This window comes from Balaenoptera physalus, assembly GCF_965194825.1.
Source record: "Balaenoptera physalus genome assembly, chromosome: 20".
NCBI classification, from domain to species: domain Eukaryota; kingdom Metazoa; phylum Chordata; class Mammalia; order Artiodactyla; family Balaenopteridae; genus Balaenoptera; species Balaenoptera physalus.
This window is the reverse complement of record NC_138901.1, coordinates 23,021,856-23,041,002: the sequence shown is the minus strand read 5'-3', so window position 1 is coordinate 23,041,002 and position 19,147 is coordinate 23,021,856. Positions and strand designations below refer to the sequence as shown.

Below are 19,147 nucleotides of genomic sequence, written 5' to 3'. Positions count from 1 at the left end.
GTAATCGCACCTGATTCTTGAAGCAAAGCCCAAAGACAAGGGTCCCATTCCTAGAGATTTCCCATTCAGGTTGGGTTATGGTGGGTGGTGAGGGAAGGACAAGTTCTTATCATCAGAGAGCTCCAGTGGCCAAAAAGGGAAATGATCTTTGCCTTTGGGAAACTCTCAACGTGGGAAGAGGAATAGAGTAGGAAGAAATAGTTCCCATCTGACTCAGGGAAACAAAACAAATAAAACAGCTAAATATAGTCAACTTTTGGTTTTTATATCAGTGGCAAGAGCAGAAGTAAATATGATCCAAAGCAGCAGATAGCCCCCAATCATTTATATTTAACTTTGGGAGGCAAAGACACCCTCTCAGGCTGAGAGCTGTTACCCACACTCATCTCTCCAGGGCCAAGACTGCTGCGATGCCTTATATGCAGTGAAGGCAAAGGGAGGAGGTCAGAGATAATAATAAAGGCTTACATGTGTTAGATGGATTTAACTTTTCTAAGTGACTTTGTGAAGGAGACTTGAAGAAAATCGTGCTTGCAAAAGAAAAAATCACAGTGATACCTAGTTGCAGACCTTGGGTCAGAACCCACTTCTGTTATTCTAATTCCCAGCCCTATATTTTCTTTTCCCACAGATTCGTAGAGGTTAAACGAAGGCTAATGAAACGTGACTGATGAAGAGTGATTGTAGAGGATGATGGTGCTGGTGTCTGTGGCCCCTGCCATTCTTGCAATTCGAAGCTTAAGTAAGACAGTCTGCATTGTATTTCACTGCAAACTGAGCAGTTTTTGCTCAGTGGAGAGCCTTTCTGGGAGGTAGGCAGGTAATGTGACTGTTGTGACCAAGTTCAGAATGCAAGTACAAGTCCAAAGTTCTGGAATCCAAGTTGGAATCTTCACTTAGATTTTGTAGGATTCGTGATAGTTCTATAATAAAAATTTTAATTTTTATGTTTTTAAAAAGAAATTGAGGGGGCTTCCCTGGTGGTGCAGTGGTTAAGAATCCGCCTGCCAGTGCAGGGGACACGGGTTTGAGCCCTGGTCCGGGAAGATCCCACATGCCGCGGACAGCTAAGCCCGTGCGCCACAACTACTGAGCCTGCGCTCTGGAGCCCGCGAACCACAACTACTGAGCCTGTGAGCCACAACTACAGAAGCCCGCGCACCTAAAGCCCGTGCTCTGCAACAAGAGAAGCCACTGCAATGAGAAGCCCGTGCACCGCGGCGAAGACCCAACACAGCCAAAAATAAAATATAAATAATCAAGTAAATTTATTTTTTTTAAAATGTCTCGTATACTCAATTTTTTAAAATTAATTAATTAATTAATTGTTTTTGGTTGCATTGGGTCTTTGTTGCTGTGCGCGGGCTTTCTCCAGTTGCGGCGAGCGGGGGCTGCTCTTCATTGCAGTGTGCAGGCTTCTCATCGCGGTGTCTTCTCTTGTTGTGGAACATGGGCTCTAGGTGCACGGGCTTCAGTAGTTGTGGCTCGCAGGCTCAGTAGTTGTGGTTCACGGGCTCTAGAGCACAGGCTCAGTAGTTGTTGCGCACGGACTTGGTTGCTCCGTGGCATGTTGTTTTCTTTTTTTTTTTAATGACCACTTGATGACTGAATATTGCCACATGTGACTTTGGTGCTTAAGTTTACTTTTGAGTTTATAGTCACATGAGTACAGGACGATCACCCAAAGCAGTACAACGTAGGCATTCCTAAACTGGGTCTGTGGATGTTTTCTTAGGGTTCCAAGAGTTCTCATATCTGTTCATCCCCACTCCCCCATAACAGCCTTCCACTTTCAGACAGCTCTCAATGGTGGAACATCGGCCAAGTTCTGCCTTATGGAGTTATGTAGAAACATATAATCCTGGGTCCTTCTAGATTGTTGTTACATATTTTTCAATTAAATCCAGTTCCCTAAAATTCTCCTTTTTTCCAAGATAAACATTGCCGGCTTTCTGAGCACCTCAACACACTAAAATGGCAGGATTTTCCTGTCTAGCTCTGCCGGCTCTTCCTACCCACCCATTCTGGTAGGAGCATTATACAAGGGTAGTGAGGTACAGCAGGCCCCAGAGAGTGGGTGAGGGACGTGTCTGTAAACGTCTGCAGATCCTGGAATTTACTGCTAGTGTACCTACCTCCATGATCCCTTCCTGGTTGTTACTGGAGACAGTAGAATATACTGGTTAAGACGGTAAGTTCCAGAGTCTGACTTCCTGGGTTCTAAGTCCTGGCTCTGTCTCTGACTTCACATGTCACCTTAGACAAGTCACTTAACCTCTCTGAGCCTCAGTGTCCTCATCTGTGAAATGAGGCAACGTACACAGAACATTTAGTAAAGTGTCTGGGACAGTCAATACCCAGTAAGTTATTTCCCCTCCCAGAAAGCCAGCAATACTACTGGTGATCAAAGAAAAACTTTCTCATGATATCCCTCACAGATCAGGCCCTTGCTGTGCTCCCAGCATATCAGAGCGTGAGCCAGGTTGCCTTCATGATTTATTCAGCCATTGCCCTGGAGCACTCATGACATGTTAGGCTCTATGGCAGGAGCTAGACAATTAGGGATGGAACAACACCGTCCCCACCCTTGGTTCACTCCACAAGTGAGTTGTTAGGTGTACGGACTGACAGAACACAGTGCAGAAGACAGCAGGGGCTACAGGATGCAGCAGCAGACTAGAGGAGGAACCCTTAACCTGGGGAAAGGGGTCCTGGAGGAAAAGATGGCTGAGCTGAGTTTTGGTAGCAGAAGCAGACAAACTGGGTGGACATTCTAGGCAGAAGGTATGAAAGTCCAGCTTTCTGGGAGTTGGGTGCTTTGGAGTTACCACAACGAGAATGATGTGACCGGCTTAGAGTATGAGGAGAATTTTGGAAGTTGAGACTAGAGAGGCAGCCAGGAGTCAGACCATGAAGGGATGCAGATGCCATGCTGAGGAGTTAGGGCTTTATTCTGAAGACTCGGGAGCCACTGAAGGATTTTTAGCTGGGGAGAGAGATGATGAAATTTTTGTTGGATAAAGTTCATGCTGGGCAGAGGCCTGGCTGTTGTAAGGAAGAGAGTTTTTCTCCTCTGAAGAACAGGACTGGTGGGCTCAGTTGGGAAGTAAGGAATGGAGAGATGGTCTCTGGCAGCTTCCTGTCTCCCTTGGAGCTCACTTTCAGGAAGGGTATCCTTCCTCCCTGTGACAGTCCCTGACACACCAGCCTGTAGAACAGTGGGTGCAGCCTTCTGCCTGGTGCTGTGGGATTTAAGAAAGAGTGTGCCAGGCATTCCCTGCCCAGAAGGCACTTACGGTGAAATCGGGAAGGGACTTCCCTGGTGGGGCAGTGGTTAAGAATCCGCCTGCCAATGCAGGGGACACAGGTTCGATCCCTGGTCCAGGAAGATCCCACATGCCTGTGGAGCAACTAAGCCCGTGTGCCACAACTACTGAGCCTGCGAGCCACAACTACTAAGCCCGCACACCGCAACTACTGAAGCCCGCACGCCTGGAGCCCGTGCTCCACAGCAAGAGAAGCCACTGCAATGAGAAGCCCGCGCACCACAACGAAGAGTAGCTCCCGCTAGCCACAACTAGAGAAAGCTCGCAGCCAAAAAAGGAAAGAAAGAAAGAAATCGGGAAAACCAGATGCACTTGAAAACAAAATAACAAGGCCTGACTGGGTATGATTAAATGAGCTGGATAGATAAGTTAACTGAAGTTAGGGGTGGGGCAGGGGGTGCAGATCTCTAGGGCAGCATTGTTAGAAAGAGCTTCCTGGAGAAAGCAGGAAAGCATTATTATTATCGTTTCTGGGGGCCCTGTGGACCCACTCCTGAGCTGGAGTCATAGCTGCAGTTTTACTTTTGTTTGTGTGGTTATTCAATTTGCAACCATTTTCCCCCACAAGACCCTGTGTTCTATGAAGACAGAGAACAGGCTGGATTTTCCTCACCTCTGTATCCCTTGGGCCAGCACACAGTAGGCCCTCAATTAATATTTGTTGGATTACATTTATGAGTGAGTAAATGAATGAATAGTGAGAACAAAGTGATAAGGCCTTCAGGGTGCAGAAACGTTACAAACGAGGGGCAGAGGCAGGAACACACGGTATAGTGACCACTTGCGCATAAAATTGCCACAAAATGCACTCACACACTATCTCGTTTGATCCCTACCATCAATTGTCTTGTTTGACCCTGTGCAGTGAGCAGGGCTGTTTTTTTTTTTTAAATAAGTTTATTTTATTTTATTTTTGGCTGTGTTGGGTCTTCATTGCTGCGCACGGGCTTTCTCTAGTTGTGGGGAGGAGAAGCTACTCTTGGTTGCGGTGCGCGGGCTTCTCATTGCAGTGGCTCCTCTTGCTGCGGAGCACAGACTCTAGGCGCGCAGGCTTCAGTAGTTGTGGCTTGCGGGCTTCAGTAGTTGTGGCTTGCGGGCTGTAGAGCGCAGACTCAGTAGTTGTGGCGCACGGGCTTAGGTGCTCCGCGGCAATGTGGGATCTTCCCGGACCAGGGCTCAAACCCGTGTCCCCTGCATTGGCAGGTGGATTCTTAACCACTGCGCCACCAGGGAAGCCCCAGCAGGGCTGGTTTTATTCCTGTTTTACAGTCAGAAAACAAGAAGTGCCATGATTTGTCCAAAGTTTCACTGCTACTTAGGATGAGTTTGGACTTGAACCTGGTGTTTTAACACAAAGTCTGGTGTAGTAACTAAATTGCCTTCCTCCTTTGCCTTTCCCAGGGGGGAACATATGGTGAGACATGTCTGGAGAGGTGATCAGGGGCCAGGTTACAGAAGGCCTTGAGTTTCAGGCTTATCTTCAGAGTTTGGACTTTATCTCCCAGCTGGGAAAGTTTTCTTAAGCTATTTAATAAAGGATAAATATTAATGATATTTGTGAGGGATGGTATAAATTTAATTGCATATTAATATTTATTTAAAATAAACATATGGAAAGTAAGTTTAATTTTAAGAAGCGAGTCAAAGACCCAGGAGTCAAAGGAGTCATCTCTATTGGACTCAGAAGGTTGTTCACCAAACACAACTTGATGCAACTCTGTAGTCCAGCCATCACGCTAGATGCTAAGGACACAGGGGTGACTGAGATGCAGGTAATTGTCAGGATGAAGTGAGATTGTGTAAGCAGCCGGAGCCAGCTCAAAGTTTATTATTGCCATCCCGAATAACAGAGGTTATGTGTTTGAGCCAAAAAAGCCCTTGATGGCAACACCTCAAAACTGCAAAGGTGGAGCTTCAGTTCAGAGGAGGTTCCTGGGTTGAAGCACCTGCAGCAGCCCTTCAGCCTTTCTTCCCGGATCATCCCAGAGCAGAGATGCATCTGCTGTTGGCAGATTGGACCACAAGGATGCCTACTTAGAAAACAGAGCCCCCACTTGTACATCAGTAGCTCACAATACTGTAAGGCAGAATCCGGGAAAAGCAGGATCATCTTGCAGGGGTTTCCTAACAATATGCCCCAGGAAGAGCTTCATACCTTGGGGGAGGGGCAGGCATCTTCCTATTCCTATCACTGCCATGGCCAGCCATGGTTACTGATGGGAGTCTGAGTACCCCTCTGATGTGTCAGGAGTAGGGAAAAGGTGGAGAACCACAGATCGAGGTTATCTGAAAGCTGTTTGGTCCAGGAAGGGAACTGGGCCATTAGATCTGGTGCTATGGAATAGGAATTAGAATTGTTTTAGTATGACTCTATGGATTAGAATTAGGAGAGTTATTACCTAAGGAAAAACTTTCTAACTGCCAGGACTGGACTTCAAAGATAGCATGAATGTGTCTCGAAAGACAGTGAGTTTGCTGACACTGGACGTGTGCAAGTAGAGGTAGCAGAGATGATCTAGACAGGTGTTTGGACCAAATGGTCCCTTTGATCAGGAGACGCAATCCTATTTATTGGGTGATGTCAGCCAGTGCTGTTGATATCAAGGAGAAAGGTTTCAGGGACTGGAGTGATCAGAGAAAGATGTTGGATTACTTTATCCTTCAGTGTATTGGATCTGTACTATGCTGGGCACTGTTCTAGGCACTGAGGATACTAGTGGGGAAGATAGACAAGATTCCTACCTTAAAGGAAGCGGAAAGCAGAAGTACAGTTAAGGGAGAGGGAAAGGAGGCAGGGTAGGAGTTAATTAAGGACCACCTACTATATGTGAGGCACCATTAGATGCTTTTATGTATTTCCAGTTCTTTCAACAAGCAGCACAGTAGCGATTATTTGCACTTTGATAGAGGAGAGAGCGTGAGAGGCTAAAGTGACTTACTAGCCTTGTATGGACAGAATGAGCTCTGCGGCCGACGTACATTTTAAGAGAGGGCAAACGGATTAACCTTTAAATGTCAGTTTCCTTTTGTGTAAAACGGGGATGACGGTATATACCTCAAGGACTGTGAGGATTCAATGAGATAATTAATGCCTACAGAGTGCTCTTAAGACCTGGCAGGTAGAATGTGCTTAGAGGCTGCACAGCTAGCGATGGTCAGTCCTGAATTCGAAGCTAGGACTCGCCGGATTTTCTCCCCCAGCTTGGAAAGGCTTTGGCTCCGAGGGAGGAGTAACCCTGCGGTCCCCAGCGGCCCAGCGCCCCAGGGCTGCGCGCTTTCCCGGTTCTCCTCTCCCCCGCACCCCCCTCCCCGGTCCCGCCCCCTCCCCCCGGTCCCGCCCCCTTCCGCTGGCCGGACGTCCGGTCCGCGTGCGCGCGCTCCTGAGGCCTCGCCTGCCCTCCGGGAGTCACCTAGTGAGAGCCTCTGAGACGGGGCCAGCCGCGGAGGCCTAGGCCGGGTCAGAGGCCCCGGGTACGTAGCGCGCCGCACGGGCAAATGGGAGCTGCCGGGCCCAGGGGAGGGGCGGGCCGGGCCGGGCGGCGGCTCCCGGGGTTGCATTGCTCTCTTGGGCGCCCAGGCCACCCCGCCTGGAGAGCTGGGTCCACCCCGGAGGTATTGTGTCCCGGCGCCGGACTCTGGGCGCACCAGTCGTGCTGCGTGGTGTAGCGTACAGTACGCGCCTTTCTTTCAAGCCTTGGTTACAGTTTATTGAGCACATACTATTTTACCTCTATGGCTCATTGCCTTGACAGTAACCCTACTAAGTAAGGTGATGTTTTCCCTGTTTTACAGCTGTGGAAACCGAGAAAGGTTTACAACTAGAAGGCGGTGGAAATTGAATTCAAACTCTGGTTCAGTCCAGAGCTACTGCACTTCAGACCTTTGTGGTCAGATATAAGTTTGATTTTTGAATCCAGCCTCTGCCACTTCTAGTTGTGTGATCTTGGGTACCTTTCCGACTCTGTTTGCTCATATGAAAAATTGGTGGCATGGAGTTCCCACTCATGCACTGATGAAGAGGGCAGCCCGACCCCCTGCTTTTCTCCTCCTCCCAGCTTCCCAAACGGAGGCGTTGGCGCCTCTGAAGCTGAGTTTGTTGACGAAGTTTTCAAAGATGTTTCTCCCCCAGTTATGGGGAAATTGTCACCCGAATGAACTTTGACGTTAAGACCTAGTTTTAAAGTTGAGGAAATGGAAGCCTTTGCATATGGTTTCTTTGGGGGCCAGCTGTGCAGATTTTGCCTAAATAAATCAGATGGATTTGGCAGGGTGCAGACAGGCCTGGGGACACGATGAAATGCTAGAGATCTGGCTGATGATAGAAAGTGGACAGGCCAGTTGGGGTGGTTCTTCCTTAGAGCCCTAAATTCCCACCAGATCCTCTTCTGTCTTTCGAGCAAGGTCTGAATGTGCCCTCCTGGGTAATCTGGTTAAAGGGTTCAGAACCTCAGTACCTGTGCCTTTAGGGCTGAAGGCAGGCCAGCAGTAGCAGTGAGCTTAGCTTTGTTTTGAAAACTACCCACTCTCCCATTTTTAGATTGCAAAAATTTTTCTCTGAAAGTTTCAAAGGATATGATTTCTGGTTAATTGTAAATATTGACATTTAAAAAATAAAACTGTTACATCAGGCACTTAAATCTGCAGTGGAATCTAAATACCATAGTGGTTTGATTTCCCTCATTCTTTGAAAAGAATACATGAACCAGTTTTTTTTATATATAGGTTTTTTTTTTTAACATAAATTTATTTATTTATTTATTTACTTTTGGCTGCGTTGGGTCTTCGTTGCTGCGCGGGGGGCTTTCTCTAGTTGTGGCGAGCAGGGGCTACTCTTCATTGCAGTGCGCGGGCTTCTCATTGTGGTGCGTGCCCTTCAGTAGTTGTGGCTCGCGGGCTCTAGAGCTCAGCCTCAGTAATTGTGGCGCTCGGGCTCAGTAGTTGTGGCGCACGGGCTTAGTTGCTCCGCGGCATGTGGGATCTTCCTGGACCAGGGACCAGGGCTTGAACCCGTGTCCCCTGCATGGGCAGGCAGATTCTTTTTTTTTTTTTTATTTTTGGCTGTGTTAGGTCTTTGTTGCTGTGTGCGGGCTTTCTCTAGTTGTGGTGAGCTGGGGCTACTCTTTGTTGCGGTGCGTGGGCTTCTCATTGTCGTGGCTTCTCTTGTTGCGGACCATGGGCTCTAGGCGCGCAGGCTTCAGTAGTTGTGGCACTTGGGCTCAGTAGTTGTGGCTCGCAGGCTTCAGTAGTTGTGGCTCGCAGGCTTCAGTAGTTGTGGCTCGCAGGCTCAGCAGTTGTGGCACACGGGGCTTAGTTGCTCCGCGGCATGTGGTGTCTTCCCAGGCCAGGGCTTGAACCTGTGTCCCTTGCATTGTCAGGCAGATTCTTAACCACTGCGCCACCAGGGAAGTCCACCAGTTTTTATTTAACAGTTGAAATTTTACATTGTTCCTTTTTCGTCCTTGAGCTCGTATTTCCACTGTATTTCCTCCACAGAATTTTTTTCTAGTAAAATCGATTTTATGCTCGAAGTCTTTGGTTTGTTGTCCTACTTCTCTGCAACAAAAATACATACAAAAATTAAAACAGTTTTGAAAATTGTGTTGTCATAATATTAAACATTTTCTTTTGGATTGAGTTCAAAAATTGTAAAATACCCAATTGACCACAATAACTAGTTTTGATCATTGTTAAACATAAGTTTTATTTAAAATGCTTCTCTTAATAAGCCAAATGGAACTTTAAAAAAAAATTCATATATGTATCCATGTATATTTGCTAGAAAGAGCAGAGCTTTTTTTTTTCTCATGCCAGTAAGCATTGAAAAAGTTGGTTCTTGTAAATAAATACAGAGGACTTGAAGACATTTCGTTGTGGCAATAATACTCAACTCTTTGAACATCTTTTGAGTTATGGGCCAAAAAATCACTGTGATCTCAATTACTAATGACCTGTCAGCTGACAGTTCTTTTAGGTCCTCCTTTAACTTTACTGAAGGCAAAGGTTTAGAAAGCACCGGACTCAGCAGGAGGATTTGTTACATGGTCACTATAAGCAATCACATTCTCGGCATGAATACTTATATTTTGAATTGCCCCTTTGGGGTGCCAGGGGTATTTTGCACCATGGAACAATGCACCTTAGTAAAATTTGGCATGGGTGGGTAGTTACACCTTTTTGGGAACCTGGGAAAAGACAGCCTGCAGCATGTTCCAAGGCTGATCTGTTCTCATAGGGAGACACTTGGCAAACTGAGTTGAAATTTATTCCTCTTAAACCATGTTTTTGTGTCTCTTGGAAAATCTTCGTGCCTCCCCCAGTATGAAGATCACTTGGAACTACGGTGGGCAAATACCTAACTTCTTTTACCTTCCATTTCCTCACCTTTAGAACGGGAATAAATAAGAACTGACTTCTTTGGGTCATTGTGCCAATCAGATGGGGTCCACGACGTCCAGGCACATAGGGAGCAGCTCAGATGGTGGATGGCAGCTCTTACACTCCAGTTCCTGCCTGCTGGGAAACTCAGCTTCCTAGGCACTCCTTGCCTCGGTTTCCTCATTTGTGAGCCCAAGATATCTCAGCCCAGGAATGTGGGGGTGGGAAGTGATGTGGAAGAGGTTTTGTGATTGTCACAGTACGTTTTCTGGAACAGATACGTTCTTATTTTAAAATAGTTAATGTTGAGTTCCTGCTTACCCATGAGCTGGACATTTTGCTGTGTGCTTTATGTACAGTATTCAACAGATATTGTTTGAGGCCCTTCTACTCATCGGGCCCTGTTTTAAGCACCTTGAATTCAATAGTGCTCAGATTTTAGGGAGAGAGGGAGATTACAGTAAATAATCACATAGACATAATATTTGAGGGGTGATAAGTGCAGTGAAGAAAAGTGAAACACGAGGGAAACAGGGGTGCTATTTTACATATTCAGGGCAGTCTCTGATAGGGTGACAATTGGGCGGAGAAGGGGGTGAGCCATGTGACCCTCACCCTCGGGGGAAAGGACCTTGTGTGTGGAGGGAATAGCGTGTCCACAGGCCCGAGGTGGGAGTGCTCAGCACGGTCAAGGAGCAGCAAGGCAGCCAGGGTGGCTGGAGGGTCTCAGTCGAGGGGGAGAGCAGTGGGTGCCTGGAGAGAATGGAGCTGTGTCTGTCAGGAGGCCCCTGCGGGACTCTAAGGACTGGACTTGAACTCGAAGTGAGACGGGGACCTTGGAGGGTTTTGGCAGAGAGGTGACACTATCCGACAACACTAGCTGCTGTTGACGCACGGACTGTCGGGGAGCAAAGGTGGCAGCAGATCACTCAGAGGCTGCTGCAGTAATCCAGGAGCGAGACGGTGGGCGGGGGGGACCCGGGCGTGTCTGGCTAGGTGGTGAAGCTTGAAGGCAGAGCTGGCAGGGGGCGCGGGTGAGTTGGATGAAGATTGTGAGAGAGGAGCCAGGAGGATGCCGAGGGTTTTGGCCTGAGCAACTGAAAGGACGGAGGTGCCCTTCAGGGAAAGGGAGTAGACCGCAGTCACCGACGTGTCACACGTTGAGTTGGGGAAGATGAGGTGATGGGGGCATATGGTACCTCATTCGGTCCTGACGAAACCCCTGTGAGTAGTCATTATTGATCCCATTTTATATGCAAGGAAATAGAAGCCCACAGCGCTGAAGTAAATTGCCCGAGGCCACGTGGCTGCGATCCCAGCCCAGGCCCCTGTGACTTCACAGCCCCTGAGATTTGGCATTCCCCGTGATCCTTTTTTCTGCATCAACACCAGTGTTGTAGTCCAGTCCAAATGACCTCCCTTTCCACCCATGAAAGCTCCCTGGAGTGATGGTGTGTGCCTGGAGAGGGCTCTAGAAGAAAGACCTGCTCCCGCCCTCCCTCCCTTCCCTTGGTGTTGGTGAGGGCCGAGGGAGAGGGAGGCTGACCACCAGCACCTGCTCTGGGGGCCCCCTCCAGGTCATTGGCAGCCTGGAGGAGGAGGTGGTGACTTAATAGGCCCAGCAGACGAAGAGACGAGAACTTGGACCCAGGTTTGAACAGCAGCCTCTCACCAATAATGAAAGATCAGGAGCCAGGAAACTGTAGATAAAAATAGCACTTATTAGTTAACTGGAAAACAATATATTTTTGCAACCACTGCTTCCACAAGAAAATAATTGGGTCCCAAGGCAGGGAACAACTCGTTTTCGTGAATGATTATATTGATCATTGGAGCAATGTGGATGTATCCCCTTTGGAAAGCAATTCAAAGGAGAAGCGTGTGGCTGGTCAGACATGCCCAGGGTGCAATCCTGAGAGGCTGCAGAAGGAGGAGGAAAGAGGCTGGAAGTTAATGAGGGAGCGGGCCCTGGCTGGGCAGGCCGGTGTGGGGCTGTTGATTGGGAGATGCAAAACAAGAGAACTCGCTTCCAACCCAAGTCCCGAGCTCTCCCAAGGGAGGAAAGAAAGAGTGTCCATTCACATATCAGTTCCTTATTCTTTTTTTTTTTAAAACACATTTTTTATTTATTTGTTTTTAAATATTTAGTTATTTATTTATTTACTTTTGGCTGCGTCGGGTCTTAGTTGCAGCAAGCAGGCTTCTCTCTAGTTGTGGCGTGCCATGTGGGATCTTAGTTCCCCGACCAGGGATCGAACCCACATCCCCTGCACTGGAAGGCGGATTCTTAATCACTGGAGCACCAGGGAAGTCCCTCAGTTCCTTATTCTGCTTGAACCCATTGGGTGTTTTGTTTGTTTGCACTCTTCTCCTGGAGGGATTTACTGGCAGTGAGCAGCATGTTCTCATGGAAAGAGGAGCAGGCTGGGAGCCTCCCCTTTGCCACTGACGGGAGAATGTGACCCCCAAGTACTTCCCATTCCCTTTCCTGCTTCTGGAGTCATTCATTCATTCATTCTACGCATAGTTATCAAACACTCTCAGAACAAGAAGGGAACATCGGTTGAGGGTTCCTTGTGTGCTAAGTACTGTTCTAAGCGCTTTGCATGTATTAACACATTTACTCTTCATGGCAACCCAGAGTAGGTGTCCTTAGCTCTATTTTACAGATGAAGAAACTAAGTCAAAGAAAGCTTAAATAACGTGACCAATATCACTCACCTGGTGAGTGACTGACAGACACTGGACACTGGGCTAGATGCTAGAGACAAAAGGGTCCAAACTGGACACAGCTCGTGACCTTGTGGAGCTTATTTTATCTAACACGTAGTCACACAAACAAAAGTACAAAGCACAATGGGCACAAGGGAAGGAGAGGAAATGAAGTGGTGAGAGATGTCAGAGGCCTGATTTGGGTTTGGGGGGTGGACGAGGCTGCACCCAGAGAGGCGGCTTGCTTCCTCGCTGCTTTCAGGTCCTCGCTCAGAGTGACTGCTTTGGTCCCTCGTTTAAAACAATGACCCCCATCACTCTCGATACCCTCCCCCACTCAGCACCGCCACACATATCGTGAGCTTTTTGATGATTTTTGAGCCAGATCAAGAAGAGGCTATCAAAGGTGGTCACTTTTCTGGTAGGTGCCTGCAGAGGAGCTACGGGACAGGTCTGCGTGGGTCTGGGTGCCTGACTTCGAGGCAGCTGGGAACTTAAACCTTTGTTACCTCCTTGCCGAGCCTTAAGGGGACAGTGGGCTCTCGGTCAGTGTGGCTCTTGGGCAGACCCATCCCCCACCCTCCCCAGGCCCAGGGTGAGTACCACGTGACTGCTCTCATTCACCTGTCAGTGCTCTGTTCTTGGCTGGTTCCATTTGTTACTGTCTGTCTCTCCAAGTTTTCCTGCGGGGCAAGACCTGTGTTTTCCTTTGGTTGCTGCAAAGCCCAGAGGAGCTCATTCAGCGGTTCATGAAGGAGTGAGCTATGGAGTGGCTTGTCAAATGGGAACAGCTGTTATTTGTCCAGCCCCTTTAAGCCAGGGGCCCACAGCTTCCCCGGGCATGTGCTCCTCCATCCCCTTCACCTTCCTGGCAGAGGCCAAGCAGCTGTTAGTCTGTTTCTACAGATGGTCATCCAAGGCCCCAAGAAGGGAAGCTCTTCATTGGGTTACCCAAGGAGGCTGGGGCAGAATTGAGCCTGGAATTTATCTCTGTGCCCTGGTTGTTGTCCGTAAGACCCGGCCCCCTGTTCTGCAGAGGGAAAACACCAGTGTGATCATCAAGAAATAATTTTTCTTTGGCCCCAAATTGATTTGCCTACAGACGGATGCGCCATCCTTATTTTGTCTTAATCTAAATGTAAATTAATTTTCCATTCCCGGGGTACATTAAGGCAGGGGTCTAGACTTGGTTAGGAGCCCTGAATTCCATCCACGCTCTGCTTTTAGTTGTGGTCCTCGGCAAGTCCCTTCTTCTCTGGTCCTCAGTCTTTACCGTCGGAAACAAAGAGTCCATCCCAAGCCCTGTGGCATAGCAGAACTGCCTGGGTGCCTCCACTGCCCCCACCAAGATCTGATTCAGTAGGTCTCGAGGCGGGTCCTGGTCCTGTGTACAGGAAGGAGGTGAGGTCTGCTCGGCCACATGGTCTTACAGGCCCCCTTACCCAACTCGGCAAACCTGGGTGACCAGGTGACAGTGGCTTGCTTTCATCGATGAGGGGTCAGGGCCTTGTGGAGAACCAGCCCTTGCCCCTTCCCTCAGCTGCGGCCTGTTCTCAAGATGGGTCTTCTGCAGAAGAGGACCCAGTGCTTTAGGAACAATAGGACAGAGTTTGGATTTAAAACGCTGGTGCTGGATATCCCATTTCAAAGCTTCACCAAAAATAAACAAATAAATAAAAAATAAAAAAGTAATTCCCTGGTGGTCCAGTGGATAAGACTCCACGATCTCACTGCTAAAGGCCTAGGTTCAATCCCTGGTCAGGGAACTAAGATCCCACAAGTCGTGCGGCACAGCCAAAAAAAATTTTTTTTAATTTTTTAATTAAAAAAATGTTCAAAAGCTTCAGCTGTGTGGATGAAATTTTTGTTTGTTTGTTTTCCGTAAGTGAACCCTATCCTTAACTCCTCTTTTGTAAGCTGGAGGGAGACCTACCTGGGGGCAACTCTAGTCTCAGAGAGATTGAAGAGAAATGCCTTGTAAACGGTTTAATAATTTAGTTAGGTCTCTCCATCTGGATGATGACTCTGGTGGATATTTTCCTCTCTCCGCCCCGGCTTCCCTGGGTGAGAATGAGCCTGGGCAGATTTAAACGTCTAGGTTGGTCCCCCGCTGCCCCAAGCCACCCACCCACTCAGCCCACAGCCGAGCGGCTGCCTCCCCCCGTCGTTTGGTGTGTCCTCAGGGGAAGCAGACTCATTTCAGTATAAGCTCAAGCAAAATGTAATTAGGACAGTAAATCTGCTGTTTAACCAAAAAAAAAAAAAGTCCTAGAACAGATTTCAGGGTCCTGGAGATCTTTCCTTTGATGCTGAAGGAAGGATGGGAGAGTCCTGGCCTTTGATTTAATTTCTCCCAGTTTGAGAACAGAGTCCAGGGCATGGTAACCATGTTTACTGAAAATGCAACACGGCTTAAAATCTACTGTGAGATCGCCTGAGGCTGCAGGAATGGGGACCTGACTTCATGAAAGTCTTTTTTTCTTTCCGTGCCTTGCAGTATGACTGACTCACAGCATCCGTCCTGCACCAGCACCCTCACCTCCTTTCCTGGATATTTACCACGTCAGTGGCAGTGCACCAAGGGCTGTAGATGTGTTTTCTCAGTCAGTCTGCACAACAGCCTTAGGAGGCAGGTTCTGTCATCTGCATTTTACCACCATTTTATGGATGAAAAAACTGAGATTGAGAGAGGCAAGTGACTTACTCCGGGTTGCACAGCATGTAAGTGGAGCACCTGGATTTGAAGGGGTCCGTGCTCCTAGCCTCTGTGCTGTATTTCAACTGCTCAGTCTGAGAACCGCAGATCACCACGCCAGGCTGAAGGCTACCTCCCCACCAAGCCTGTCTTCCTTCCCTTGTTCCTTCTTGGCACAATCCACACTTCGCTAAACCTCAGGCTTAGTGGCCACTCAGCCACTGCCTCTCACTGAGCTCCCCACCTGGGCCGCTTCTTAGATGAGAAGGAGGGATTATTCCTCTCAGTCTACACCAGTCACCCAGGCCAGCTCCGTGCCGGTGCTAGGGTGTGGCAGGCAGGCCATTTCCTCCCTGTGAGCCTCAGTGTCCCAGACTAGAAAGCGGCGGCTGGGGGCATCTGGAGAGTGCCTTGGGTTCACCCCAGAGGGACAGGTGTCCCTTTCCTATGGGGAGCTTGCCTGCAGTGGGATACGGCAGCCTCCAGAAAGCTCTCTTTGCTTAATAGCACTCGACCTTGCTCTGCCTGCTCAGCGTTTTGATTGCTAAATTTATACAGTGTTAGTTTGCCTTCTTCATGAGTGTCTTTGAAAGAATACCGGAGGCCTTTCCTGAAAGAGTTTTCTGTCTCGGGTGGACCCTGAGCCTCCTAAGCTCAGGCCTTGGCTCTGCCTGGCCAGGCTGTGTCTCCCTCCCCTGCCTTTGCCTTGCTCTCCCCCAGCCATTTGGCTCCACACTGACCAGGCCTGCTCTGTCCCACAGGCAGGTCCTTCCGGCGTTCCTGTGCGGGACCATCGCAACCGGGGAGCTTGGCCTCCGGTGACCTCTGGCTCCTGGTTCCTATTCTCACTGACCTCCCTCTTTCCTAGGAAGATGTTCCTGGTGGGCCTGACAGGGGGCATTGCCTCAGGCAAGAGCTCGGTGATCCAGGTGTTCCAGCAGCTGGGTTGTGCGGTGATTGATGTGGACGTCATTGCCCGGCATGGTGAGTTGGGGGGCGGGTTGTACACAGCAGATCCCCTGGGCTCCCTTCCTTCCAAGAGGCCTCACCTTTTTATAGGTCCCTTCAAGCCCTCAGAGGAGGGGAGGGCCTTCCCGTCAGCCCTGGTCTCCTGCTCCTGCCCCCTACTGCCCCACCCCCACTCTTCCCTCCAGCTCCCCTCACCCCATGACCAACACCAGGGATTCTGTGCACTCTGCTCTCCTCCCTGCTTTCCCTCCCCTCATCTTGTTTTTGCTGCAACTGAAAGAAGCACCCCTGGGTTCCCCTATCATTTTGCCTCTGGTCACTCAGAGTCCCCTGGCTGGGCTGGAGGCTCTAGAGAGTGACCCAGGCTCCTCTTCATGCCACAGTCGTCCAGCCAGGATACCCCGCCCACCGGCGTATCGTGGAGGCCTTCGGCACTGAGGTCTTGCTGGAGAATGGCGACATCGATCGAAAGGTCCTGGGGGACCTGATCTTTAACCAGCCTGACCGGCGGCACCTGCTCAACTCCATCACCCACCCCGAGATCTGCAAGGAAATGATGAAGGAGACCTTCAAGTTCTTCCTCCGGGGTAAGAGCCGGGGCCTGGGACGGGGTGGGGCAGAGCAGGCTCCCCTCGGGGCCCAGGCCCTTCTCCTCTGCAGAAAGGTTGGCAGGGGGGTGGGGGGCGGCGGGGGAGGAGCCGATTATCATCCAGGCTGTTGAGTTCACTCTGCTCATTGGCATCCTCCGTGCAGCCCCGTACCAGCCCCAGAGAGAAGTGATGTCCTTCAACTCTTAAGGGGGCTGACAGTTTAATGAGAAGAGACACTTGAGGCTTTTGAGCCATGAACCTCAGGAAGCTGATTTTTCTAGTAGGGGTGGGAGTAATAACAGCTGGCGAATAATGGAGTCATAAGACCTGAGTTTAAGTCCTGGCCCTCATGGTTTCCAGCAGTGTGACTGTTGAGTGCGCCCACCCCTCCGCCTGTTTCCTCCTCTGCATAGTGAGGCTAATAATGCCAACCTGGGCAAGCTCTTAGGGAGACTAAGAGTCTACGCTGTGACTGTCAAACACCACGAAAATGTAAACCACAGTCAGAGTCAGATTTGGTGCTGGTTGAGCGCCTGGGAAAGTAAGTTTGCAGAGTGTAAGGTGGGGAGGCTCCGGGATGGCCAGGGCCAGTGGGGGTGGGTTCTAAGTGGAGGATAATCCTTCCGGGCTGGGCCTCAGTGGAGAGAGCTAGCCTGGCCTGCACAGGGACGGCCAAGTGATGTGGCAGGACTGAAGGAAGGGGAGAGCGTTTGAAAAGCAGGGGTCTGTGGCAGCCTTTCCCAAGCCGTACGCCACAGCCCAAGCACGGTTCTTCAGGATGGCGTTGGGCAGCGGTGACCTGATCTTTACTGTCCAGGATGGGGTCAGTCCCCAGGAGAAGGGGGAGAGCTGAGAGCAGTGGTTTGGGATCAGGCAAGAGGCTGGCCCAGGGCCCCTACAGAGCGGCCTGTCAGCCGCTGGGCCACAGAGCCTCCAGCCCAGGCTCCAGGTTGAAGGCCTGGCTGATTGTCTCCTGTCAGTCACGAGGCTGAAACTTTGCTTCCTGGAGGGTATGGGGGAGGCTTCTTGCTTTTCTTCGGGCTTTTGCACTGTGATCATGGCCAAATTCTCACATGCATCAAGTTCTCATGTACAGAGTGGGGACCCTCTCCCCACTCCTGTCCCCCTCTGGCCAGTACCTCCCTCCAGAAGGAAAGGGATTACTTGACAGACATCCTTGATGTTGACCCTCCCTTCCCAGCCCCCCAGCTCTGGCCAGGCAGGAGCTGGCTCCCAGCATCCTCCCTGCTGGACCGGCTTTTGCTCCCCGTCTCAGTACCTTGCCACAGGCCTCCCTCCCTCCTCCCTCAAGGGCAGTCTCTGGACTCTTGCTGCCTTTGTCCTGCCTCTTGTATCTGTGCCAAGACCCCTCCCGTCACTGCCCACCCCCCGCCAGGAGCGAGGCCTCCTGCCTTTCATTCCTGCCCTTTCGCGTTGGCTCCCAGGCCAGGTGCGAGTACATCTATCTGCAGGGCTTTGAGGCAGCAGTGGCTCTCCCCTTCTGAAATTAAGCATCGGATAATGTCACCCGCTCCAAAGTTCTCCCGCTGTGTCATCCACCCAACTTCCCCTCTCCCCAGCCACCACCACTTAAATAAAAGCCAGAAAGCTCTTTTCAGCTCGATAAGGTGAAAAATGGGGATGACAGCTGTGGCTTCCACAGTCCCAGTTTTCCCCTGATGAGTATAACAAATACAACTGTCAGAGTTGGTATAATCAAACGTCAGATAAGATCACCAGCTGTTGGGAGGTCTCCGCATAGGCAGACGGATGTCTTAATAGAGTCAGGATGGTTTGCAGAGCTTATCAAGCAGGAGGGATGTGACAGCTGAATAGCCCTTTGCCAGCGAACCATAGAACTGTCTGCGAGCTCCCAAGAGGAGCCGAGGAGAAAGGACAGTGCAGGGAGAGGAAGGGACGGGAGTGGAGCAGAAAAGGGAGGTAAGAGGCCCAGGGAGGATCTGGTCTCGGCCCCTGTTCTGGGCTGGACAGGAGTGGGGGAGCCAGCACTGCCAGCCTCCTTCCTCCAGGGAGCTGTAGTAATAACAGCCATCATCTGTGGAGCAGTGAGTGAGGGTCTGGGTGAGGGGCTGCTGAGAGGTTTACAGGCATTTTCTCATGTAATCCTTACCATCTTCCTGTGAAGCGGGCCATCTGTTCACTCATTACACAGGTGAGGTTTGGTAAGGGGCCCAAAGGGAGACAGTGGTGGCAACAAACCAAGGCATGTCATTTGAGCCCATCTCATGACCCCCCGCTTCTCACTGCTCCGGGACCCCTGCCAGTTTTTCCACACCTACACAGTGGTCACTGGCCTAAAGAGAACTAGGAGCCCCAGGTGCTCCTGGGCGAGTGGTCCAGGGACATGCCTGCGCACAGTGGGTGAGGGTGCACCCCCTTGGCCGGCCTTGGCTTGCAGTGGGAGGGCTAGTCGGTGCCTTTTACCCCATGGAGTTAGTTCTGTAGTATGAGTCATAACC

At 50.1% G+C, this 19,147-nt stretch overlaps 1 protein-coding gene across 7 annotated transcripts in view; it reads left to right on the top strand.

Moving 5' to 3' along the window:
- Positions 1-19,147, top strand: part of DCAKD (dephospho-CoA kinase domain containing) — a 30,545-nt gene that overhangs the window by 789 nt on the left and 10,609 nt on the right. For 2 of the 7 annotated variants that reach the window (XR_014257405.1, XR_014257406.1), the window contains exons 1-2: positions 15,977-16,092; positions 16,461-16,664. Coding sequence is in view for 5 of the 7 variants with exons in the window: in XM_082440995.1 (XP_082297121.1) it covers positions 15,981-16,092; positions 16,461-16,664 (316 nt within the window). In the remaining 2 variants the exon portion in view is untranslated. Of the gene's footprint in view, positions 1-617; positions 743-6,660; positions 6,798-14,910; positions 15,105-15,976; positions 16,093-16,460; positions 16,665-19,147 lie in introns of those variants that run through there. The other 5 variants (XM_082440997.1, XM_082440995.1, XM_082440996.1 and 2 more) reach the window with 5 other exon arrangements.